The 10,884-nt window shown below is 45.0% G+C and overlaps 1 protein-coding gene across 1 annotated transcript; it reads left to right on the forward strand.

Moving 5' to 3' along the window:
- The first annotated feature begins 1,529 nt into the window (after nucleotides 1–1,529).
- On the forward strand, nucleotides 1,530–10,632 carry LOC102687056 (tubulin beta-3 chain). Its single transcript, XM_006641236.3, has 4 exons — nucleotides 1,530–1,677; nucleotides 7,465–7,573; nucleotides 8,077–8,187; nucleotides 9,165–10,632. The coding sequence occupies exons 1-4, from the start codon at nucleotides 1,621–1,623 to the stop codon at nucleotides 10,238–10,240; spliced, it is 1,353 nt and encodes a 450-aa protein (XP_006641299.1). The 5' UTR covers nucleotides 1,530–1,620; the 3' UTR covers nucleotides 10,241–10,632.
- Nucleotides 10,633–10,884: the final 252 nt, after the last annotated feature.

A 10,884-nucleotide genomic window follows, 5' to 3' on the forward strand; every position in this document is an offset into this window, starting at 1 on the left:
TCCGGTACCTCCTAGTCTTCTTTGGTCCAGACTGAAAAGGTCCAGTTCTTCTGCCTGTTGTTGCAGGACATTCCCCCGATCCCTGATTATTGATGCTATTGCCCTGTAATGGTGATGGGTTGTGATGAAGTAAGCAATTAATTAAGCAATTCTACTAAGAGAGGGCTGGTGATCGAAGACTGAACAGTACTTACATTGTGGTCCCAAATGATCTCCAAATTACTTAACAAATCCATGCTTACCATGATCCTAATTACAATGTTCTGGAGCTTCAGAAATTTGTCATTGAATGGTGACCAGCCACACATTGTACAGACATCTGATGCACACTGACACATTTTTCTTCTTCCTCCTGTCTTGTACCATCTTTCCCATTGGACTATGATCTCATATTATGAGTAAGTATAGCATGAGAAAGAATATTAAAACTGGAGATTGACCACTCAATATGGCATTTAGATTTTTTAATTTAGTATGATGAACAACCGTGTTTCAGGTTTATTTGAAAGCCCACTGCGTGCTTTCAAGGTGTAAGGTCAGTTTTTCCCACAACATCAGTGGGAGAAAACCCCTTTGTGGCTTGCACGTGGGTAGCGCGAATGCTGTGTTTTCCGACGGCGCCTGTGAGACTATGATATAACATCTCCCATTTAATCCTTTCCATAGTGCCACTCCTATCGGCACCCATCTGATTCGGAAAGCTAAGAAACACGTGAATGACATGGGATTTTGAAACAGCGTTTATGTTACTTACTCAGCTTTGTGTATATACTACTACACGTAATATTAATATTTATGTAGCCCACGCCTTTATTTCAGGCGGTTTATTTTCAAAGTAATGAACTCCAGTAAATGGACCGTGCATTTCCCTTAAAAATGACCTAAATGTTTTTTTTTTCGTTCATAGATACAGTACGTTCCCCAGTTGTGTGCAGAAACCTCTTTATCACCATGGCCTATTTTCCTCAGAGGAACTTCGCAACGGTGACTGATATCAAAAAGAAATTAATGCACTGATGAAAGCAAGGTCAAGAAAATATTCCAATCCCGTTTCATTATATACGTGTGTGTGCGCGCACAGGAAGGAAGGACAGAAGAAAGAAAGAATCTTTTGTAGCTGACAAAAGCAGTGAGTGAGGGGTTCGCTCTAGGCCTAGGTCATTAATAACCCACAATATACACTAATAAAATGCTCTGTACAGAGAGTGATACAGCAATTCCGCACCACTGCAGTCTACCACAGATTTGCTGGCGGTTTGTTCATGCTTTGTCTCACGACAGACGATGTGCTCGTTTTGAGGCGTTTTTTAGGCGTTTAGGTGCTGCTATTCGACGCTCCTGGTGCTGCCGCTGCGACCGGCGGAGGAGATCCGCCGCAGGGATGCTGCAGCGTCTCTGGCAAGGTGTCTCTCATTGGCCGGCTCCGGGCCCCTCTCCTGGGAGAGCTGACGTCACCAGCTGGTAGGAATTAGCATCTCTCTTTGTGAGGCAGTGCAGCACAGGCAGCGATATAAAAACCCGAGCCTGCACTTACAACAGCCCTCTCCTGACGCCTTGGATCGGACCTGCATTGCCCACTCACTGTCGCCGGACGCGCTCACACACGCCACAAGGAAAAGGATGCGAGAAATCGTTCACATTCAGGCCGGCCAGTGCGGCAATCAGATTGGAGCTAAGGTAAAATCGCATCCTGGCTGTTTCACGATGTTTTTTTTTTTCATAAAAAAATATAATCATTATTTTATCTTTTGATAATTCAATTGATGTGCCTGTGTATTAGAAATCACAGAAAATTGGGGGTTTCGGTTAAAAACCATATCGCTTGCAATATGTGAATGTCACGTTCATACTTGGTGTCTTTCAGACACCCTTAAAAATATGAATGAACTGGAGCATTTTCCAGTCCTCGTTTTTCAAAAAGACGTCCTTTGCGGGTGGAAACAGGCAAAATGACGTGCACTTTTAAGATGTCACCTCTGGTGTACATTATGCGCTGTACTTTTCCATCCTGCGACGCAGAATGCGGCTGATTGATGTCCGTTTTGCTGAGCTGGTTTGGCCGGCGAGAGCCTGGAAAACAGGACCACGCCCCGCGCTGCAGACAGTGCTGATGTGGGCTGCGGTCCACGCCGAAGCGCTAATAAAATGATGATGGCATTTCATGAGGGCGAGAGAGTACAGAAGGATCTAGGGCTGAAATCTGTTGGTGTAGGAGCTGCGTCAAAAATGAATTAATCCCGAGCGGGTTAAAGTTCAGTGAAAGTGTTGCTGAGTCAGAGAGGATTACTTTCACGGGTTGAAACCGGGTACACAAGACGGGTAAAAGGCGAGACCAAATGCGAGATCGCCTGTGTGCGAATCACAGACGTTTCAAGGCAAGCCGGCGCTGCAGCGATTCCCTCATTCGCAATCCGCCACACCCTACCGACTGCGGGAGACTGAACAAAGAGACTGGGTTGGTGCTGCAGTGCACACACTGGCGAGCGAGTATTCCCACCACAGCCCCAGAAGGCAGCTGGCAGACAGGCCCGGCGGCCGCCGACGCTACATACAACAGAGCTCTGTGTGATCGCCCAGCGCGCTGAGTAAGCACTTCTCTGCGATTGACTTAGTCCAGTGCCCCCTTACCCGCACTGCAATCTGCACATTCCCTATTCTTATTCTCATTCATTAAAACAACTGCTGTTAAAGTGTGAAGGAACTCGTTTTCCTGTCTGAATTGCAATACCGTTTTTAAAACTAACCTGCTTGTACTAAACTTACAAGCCAGGTCTATGACGTCCATCTGTATACAACAAATATCTGACTGGATAAAAGCACTGAGCTGAATGACAACCACAAGACAGAGCTGACGGCTTCTGCAGAGGCCTGTGGACACGTTTGTGATCCTGACATGTTACAATCACAGCTGGAGCGCTCTACTGTTTCAAGGCTCTTGAAGTTCTCATTCCTGCTTTGTCATGGCTGTGTTAGCACCAAAGGCACTGCTTTTTATGTGGGAAAAAATGAAAGGTTTCTATAGGCGACCTAGTAGTGCTCTTGTCTTTCACTCGGCTCATAGACCCTGCCTACAGCAGTCCTGCCTTTCCTAGCTATCAGTTTTAAAACATGATGTCTTAGTTTGTCATTCTTCCAGGCACAGATTTCAAGCCACTGCTATAGGGCAGGGGTCTTTTAAGACACTGTGCAGATAAGCGTGACTTAATACATGATGCTGTTATATCCAGTAAGGAATAAAATGCTTTCAGTTTTCATTCAGAAGACAGGCAGTCATGCTTTTACTTGTGCTAAACTGTGGACTCTCACCAGACTGAGACTTCGTAAGCACCATCCAAGTTCATAGGCTTTAGTGGTCTTCTCAGACCCTGCTGATTGCTGAAATTAAGTGTGACAGATTCAGCCTAGATCATACTGGGCATTATTATCCAGCTCTGTCTTATCACCCCAAGAAGCACTTAGTTGGAAGAAAGGATCTTGGCTGATTGAGCACAAAGCCCATTAATGAAGGCGTATAAGCAGTCTGGTGTCCTTTCTGGTCATGAAGGATGATGGATAGTTCCATTGCTTTATAGTCTAGAAAGGTATTCATGATCAGAATTGTGAAGAGTATCAATGAAAAATATAGGCTGCATTTAAAACTTAAAGGTTTATCTAGTCATCATGAAATGTCCATTTAGTTTTAGAAAATATTTTTCTTTTCAACAATTCTTTTCATATCAACCCACTATACTGTAGGTATGTGCAGTGTCTGTTTCTGAACTGTATGGAAATATTATGCATTGAAAGTTAATTTGGTTAGGGCTGCCTTTGATTCTATGCTTGGCAATGATGCAGTGTTCTGTGTTTGCATAGGCAAAATCTCCCTAAAGACTCGTGACATGCAAGCCAATCTTTATGGAAAATCATGTCCAAGTTCCCCACACTGATTTGTCTGAAGCCTGCAGGTGAACCCTGTACACATCTGCAGCTGTCATTCTGTAGCATTTCAAAAGTGGCTCAGCTCTCATCGATCTCTTCTCAAGGATGGGAGGAAACAAGCTAGGAATTGTGCCTGGACCCTTGGCTTCACAGAACAAAAAAGCAAACACAAAAAATAAAGAACAATTCAAGTACACGTGTCATCCTTTAAATCTGAGCTTATTGCCCATTATGTGTTATAAAATGGCTTGGATATGAGAACAATTGCAGCTCTTTGAAAAAGACAAAAATGCTCACAGAAAGAGAATTAGCTTTACCATATCATTGTTTTAATTCCGATGATGTCATCTTTAAATGCCCAAAATGACCTATCATCAGCTCTCTGCTCTCAAGGAAGACCTTCCATTAGATCATTACTGCACCATGCATTGTCATATATGGGTTTGGCTAAGAAGTGTGTGTTGTTCAATTCTGTCAGCATCCTCAGTCCCTCTGGAGGTGTGTGTGGTGGGGGTGGGGGGTTGGTGGTGACATAATGCGATGACTTCACGCTGTCTGCTAGGGGCTGGCAGTCAGTCTAATGCACTACATCTGCCACATCGATAATTCACCAGCTGAACCCACACTCCCCCCTTACGAGGCAAATCTGGGGAAGGCGTTTGTCTTTGATTTATGGATTCTGAGTTTTTAATGCGTGCAGGGCATGTGCACACATCTTAATGTGGGGGTGGGGTTGGGAGGGGAAATGTAGGCCTGCTAGAAAGGACTTGGAAGGAAAGTGTGAGTGAATATAGTATCTCGAGGATCAATGAGCACAAAAAAGACAAAACCTAGCAAAAAAAGGACCTACAGCCCAATCTCCAAGGAGCACCTGCTAAGTGTAGAGAAACCAGAGCTGCACACGGGTGGCTAATTACCAATTTAGACAGCATACAGACATCTGTGCCTGAGAGGTAAGGCAATTAGCAGGCGAGGACCCATTCTGTGGTGGGGTGGCCCTGGCTGCTGGGGGCTGCTGGGGGCTGGAGGGGGGAGGTCTTGTGCAGCTGTAGAGACGCCAGACTCGGAGCGAGTGAGGCAGGGAGGGTGGGGAGTGGGGGTGGGGCTCTGTATTGCCTTTGTCTCCAGGACTGAGAAGAAGGCTGGGGACAAGCTACTGATTGTATAGCACACTGGGAAGAAGGGTTAGTGTGAGCACTCCCATTGCCTCTTTTGGCTTACATTACATTTTAGGTGGTTTATCCTCACAGGATCAGTGCAGATGGATTTTGAAGGAGGAAAAAAGCTGTTGCATGGAGACCTTTTGTTGTCTAATTCATCTTCAGGGTTCATTCTCAATCTCAGCTCGTTTCAGAGAGAGGGTACTACCACAACATTTACAGACACAAATGATTCGTTTCAGTTTGAGGCTTCCAAGTATTCCACTGATACCATACGATAATTCCCCCAAGAAAAAAAAAATTCCAGCATGAAGCTACCAGATCTTCCAACCCCTTATTAGTTAAATTGTATCTCAAGAGAGATTCCTTGGCATCCTAATGCCTTCACTGTGAGCAAAATAAGCAGTGTAAATAAGAACTTGAGAATGATTACAAAGTAAAGGAGGCTATTCTCCAAGCCCCCAAGGATCTAAGGAAATTATTCCAAGGATCTTCTCCAGCCATTTCTTGAGAGACGTCAGGGTGTCGGCTTCAGCAACTCAGCTTGTTCCAGCCCCCACAAGCCAGAGTTGTAACAGGATTTAAATGTAGTAGTCGTCACGACAGAGAAGCTATTCCTTCAGATGAAAATGTAAGATTTCCATGCTACTGCTAGTATTAGCAGTGTTAAATAGTTTTCTTAAATTAATTAATAATTTTTTAGCTGTCTGACCCACTGGTCGTATTTACAAGAGGATCATGAATATAGCTTCTCCCTCATGTACAGGATGATATGTAATCAAGAGCCTCATACGCATGTCTTTATTGTCACGTGTCGTATGACCTTGTTCTTCCTGCCAGACCCAAAGGGAGCAGGGAGCAATACATAAGGCAGAAGAAGAAATACTCTCTTTCCAGGCCTCCAGGGCGCAGAAAGTTCAATCCCTGGTTAAAGACGCTGCTTTCCAGCTTAGTCATGGAAGGGTTCCCAGTTTCTTTCATTTGCCCTCCAAAGTGTTTGCTGTACAACAAAGGCATCATGGTTGTGTGCACTGGTATGCCAAGCACGCTCCCTGAGACAGGTTCTGCCTGGCCACATCACCCTGATAAAGACATAAAAGCGCCCTTGTCGAGGGAGCTGCTGGAGTTCAAACTGGGGTGGGAACATTGCAGTTGTAGAGCAGAAAAGGGGGGTATGATATTGCCACTTATTTTCATACATGTTTCAAACAGCTGAATCCTGAAAGTTGTGCCCCCATCGGGCAATGACATTTGGCCCACACAAGGATGAGGCAGTAGGAGACAATGTAGGACAAGAGCACCCCGAGCACTCTGACATTGTCCCTGATCCCAAAACACCTGATTCTGAACGCTGGGAATGCACGTCAGGGCCTCTGACAGACACAGGTGCAGTTAGCCCCATTTGCACTGACATTGTCTACACAAAGAATTTGCATATAAATACTGTGTATTGAATCTGATTATATATCATGTATTTTTCTGCTTATTATAATAAAAAAAATGCAGCTGCATGTAGATATGGGAATATGAGCCAAACATATGTCAGCTGTCATTAAATTATTTCTAGGTATTCCAGTACGCATCACATGGATTTCTATATGAGCGCATACTGGTAACTTTCATAGTGTAAAAACGTTTCAGCGTAGAACAGTGAGCCTAGCTCTGATCCAGGAGAGCAAAATTCCTGCAGGTTTTGTTAGTCTTCGAGTGATAGATAAAAGATCTCATTAGTCTCTTAATTGTTCAAAGCATCTGTTTGGTTCAGATAAAGCCCGAGAAGCCAGCTGAAATGAAAAGTTCCTCAAATAGCTCTGCTGGTGCAGGGCTGAAGACCAATACTGAAGAGGTTGTCTAACATGAGCTCAATATTAAACTCAGCTGAAACTGTAGCTGTGAGACTTTAAAGAGAAAAGTCCCATTGAGCCAGTTTTTGTTTCTGAAGAGCGAATGTCAAGAGAATTGCTTGTATCAGGACAATGTCTTTGATTTCTTTAGACATCCTTGTTTGCAGTCCTCCTTGTTTAGAGAGTCTCCGCAGTCTTCAGAGATTTCTTCCTCCTTCGGGCTTTTCATCGAGTTTCGTATTTCTGCTCTTCAGAATCTGGGATCTAATCTGCACGCAAATCTCTGGTCTACATTCTGAAAAACAGACATCCACGTCCTGACCTACCTTTGAAACGTTTTGACAATGCAATCTCAAATCTCCTGGGGAGAATAAGAAATCCAACTCAAAATCCTCTTCCATAGCCAAGAATATAGACCCCACATTAATTTTTTTCCCAGGCTTAAGCCGGTTCTGTTGCTTAATTGCACCTGATTATTCAGCTGTGAAAACAGCCCTTTGTGGTCCAGCTGTGTGCTCAGTGTGTCTGCAATATCATTGCAGTTCTGGGAGGTGATCAGCGATGAGCACGGCATCGATCCCAGTGGAAACTACGTGGGCGACTCTGACCTGCAGCTGGAGAGGATCAGCGTCTATTACAACGAAGCCTCATGTGAGTCACAGTGTGATATCGCTGCTCAAGCACAGAGCTGAACAGCTGTAGATTCCCAAAGCCTTGTTCCCTTATATGTACAGACATATAGCAATGGATGTTGCTGGGACTTTGCTGGCAGGGTCATTAGTATTACAGGTAGCTACATTGTCACGATTCTCTGAGCCATTGGTATCATTGGTGCCAATTGGTGCAATCTGTTCATCTGCACTGAGAGCATTTACCCTGCCTTGTTGAGAGATTTTAAGGACATGCCTTATTAAGGGCATATTTCAGATTTCTGCTTTCAAAATATTAGCTAATGATAGAAATATTTTTATTCTGAGAGTTTCTTTTCACAACAAGAGCAGCAAAGTATCCCAATCTAACAAAAGCATCTTAATTAAAGGAGTCTTTGTTAGTGATATTGAAGACCTATAATTACAGGAGTAATGTAAGGTGTTAATCTAAGGTTATGAAAGTATGGTAACTCTCCTGTTCTTTTCCCTGCTTTCTTTGTCCAGCTCACAAATATGTCCCCAGAGCCATCTTGGTGGATCTGGAGCCTGGCACCATGGACAGTGTTCGCTCAGGGGCTTTCGGACACCTCTTCAGACCAGACAACTTCATTTTCGGTCAGTGGAGTCTCCGCCAAACCTCTTCTCTATACTGGTCACAGGCCGTTGAATCTGGAGCCCAGGAGGGCCGCCAGTGGTCAGTGACAAAGAGGAGGTTTCCTTGTTATAACTTGGAGGCCTCCAAGAGCTGCACTGTCTGTATCACTGCTATCTATCTATTCATTTTCTAATGGCTGCATTATTGTATTGATTAATACTCTGCAGATTACACTGCAAATGAAATACAGACTTAAGAATCATCTGTCTGATTTTAATTAGGGCGCAAATTGCCTTAGAGGCAGTATTATCGTCAGTCATTGTCCTTGAATGTGAAAACAAGGTCAGCTCTTCAGCTGGGCTCAGCTGTCTCATTTAGTCTAGAGTGGGGAGAAATCATAAGACTTAATGGATGAGCCAGAGAGTCTGGAGCAGACTTATGACTCCTGGATAAATGAATGACTGAGATGAGCACTGATCCATACAGATAGATAAATAATGTGTATCTTGCATTGTTACTGCTGTTTAATATTTACATTCATATTAAATTGATATTTGGCAGGCAGGATTTTTGAGCATTCCAACTATATTCATTTTTTCAGTCTGCTGTTAATATTAGCATTTTTCAGGTTTTACTCTAGATTCTTATTAATGCTTTGTTGATTAGCTCAGAGTTTCAAGATTGTTTCTTGAAGCTCTGTCTGGAATTTCGGGGAAGAATATGAAGGACAATGCAAACAGAACAAAAAGCTTCATTTTTATGCATTATTTAGAAGCAAAGATAGTTTGGTCAGAGAAGATGACTTCATTTAAGCAATAGATTCAGAAAAAAAAATATTACAGTAAGGTAACCTGGCTTATACATTTCTAAAATTTCTAGAAGCTGTTTTTTCTTGAAGAAAATAGCATCGGGTGAGTGCATACAGTGTTTAACTGGAATGAAAGATCTCCAGCAGAAATAAACCCTGAGCTGTGCACCCGCTTGTCTTCCCTGACAGGCCAAAGTGGAGCTGGCAACAACTGGGCCAAGGGCCACTACACAGAGGGGGCCGAGCTGGTGGACTCTGTCCTGGACGTGGTGAGGAAGGAATGTGAGAACTGTGACTGCCTGCAGGGCTTCCAGCTGACCCACTCGCTGGGCGGCGGCACGGGCTCGGGCATGGGCACCCTCCTGATCAGCAAGGTGCGCGAGGAGTACCCCGACCGCATCATGAACACTTTCAGCGTAGTGCCTTCCCCCAAGGTGTCGGACACAGTGGTGGAGCCCTACAACGCCACCCTGTCCATCCACCAGCTGGTGGAGAACACAGACGAGACCTACTGCATCGACAACGAGGCCCTCTATGACATCTGCTTCAGGACCCTCAAGCTGGCCACCCCCACGTATGGAGACCTGAACCACCTGGTGTCGGCCACCATGAGCGGCGTCACCACCTCCCTGAGATTCCCCGGGCAGCTGAACGCCGACCTGCGCAAGCTGGCGGTCAACATGGTGCCCTTCCCCCGCCTGCACTTCTTCATGCCCGGCTTCGCCCCGCTGACGGCCCGGGGCAGCCAGCAGTACCGCGCCCTGACCGTGCCCGAGCTCACCCAGCAGATGTTTGATGCCAAGAACATGATGGCCGCCTGCGACCCGCGCCATGGCCGCTACCTGACGGTGGCCACGGTGTTCCGCGGCCGCATGTCCATGAAGGAGGTGGACGAGCAGATGCTGGCCATCCAGAGCAAGAACAGCAGCTACTTCGTGGAGTGGATCCCCAACAACGTCAAGGTGGCCGTCTGCGACATCCCGCCACGCGGCCTCAAGATGTCCTCCACCTTCATCGGCAACTCCACCGCCATCCAGGAGCTGTTCAAGCGCATCTCGGAGCAGTTCACCGCCATGTTCCGCCGCAAGGCCTTCCTGCACTGGTACACGGGCGAGGGCATGGACGAGATGGAGTTCACCGAGGCCGAGAGCAACATGAACGACCTGGTCTCCGAGTACCAGCAGTACCAGGACGCCACCGCGGAAGAGGAGGGCGAAATGTACGAAGACGACGACGAAGAGTCTGAGGTCCAGGGTCAAAAGTGAACATTTTCCCAACACAACACAAAACAGTCGAGCATTAGGTAACCTCTCTCCGTTCTCCATGCAGGCCGAAGTGCACCTCTTCTGCTCTTGCGACTTCCCCGAATCATGCCCCCTGCTGTTAGTCTGTTTCTGCTAACCATGGTCTTAGCTCACTGTCGGTATCATTGCTTCTTATTGGTATTTCACAACCTGTGAAAGTGTGGAAAAATACTTCTTCCCGATTATTAATATTCGGTACTAATATGCAAATAAAGAAACATGACAGATACATTTAAACAATGCTCAATTCCTTAACTTTCATAATGTGAAAGCCTCTGTTTATTTTGTTTTCTACTGGTTTTGCCTATTTTGATTTTGGGGAATATTTAATAAATTTATTGCTGTCAAAGGAACTTCTGCAGTTTGGTATGATTTGTGCAGTAATGTGATATTTACATTCATGCACATGTGTTTTTACAAATGCTGCCTTGTACTACTTGTTGTTGTCTGACTTTGTCTGTATTTAATTGCCTTTTCACACTTAAAAGTTTTCATGCTTCCAGTATAGTTTTTTCAAATACAGCCCACACATAATCTGAATGATAAAATGTGGATTTTTAAATTTCCAATGCTATGGCCCTATTTCTAACACTTAATGGATCTAC

Source organism: Lepisosteus oculatus, chromosome 20 (assembly GCF_040954835.1).
Source record: "Lepisosteus oculatus isolate fLepOcu1 chromosome 20, fLepOcu1.hap2, whole genome shotgun sequence".
NCBI classification, from domain to species: Eukaryota; Metazoa; Chordata; class Actinopteri; order Semionotiformes; family Lepisosteidae; genus Lepisosteus; species Lepisosteus oculatus.

Coding starts and splice junctions, on each gene's coding strand:
- LOC102687056 (XM_006641236.3), top strand. CDS start 1,621: ATGCGAGAAATCGTTCACATTCAGGCCGGCCAGTGCGGCAATCAGATT. Junction 1,678..7,464: donor GCAATCAGATTGGAGCTAAG/GTAAAATCGCAT, acceptor ATATCATTGCAG/TTCTGGGAGGTGATCAGCGA. Junction 7,574..8,076: donor CTATTACAACGAAGCCTCAT/GTGAGTCACAGT, acceptor TTCTTTGTCCAG/CTCACAAATATGTCCCCAGA.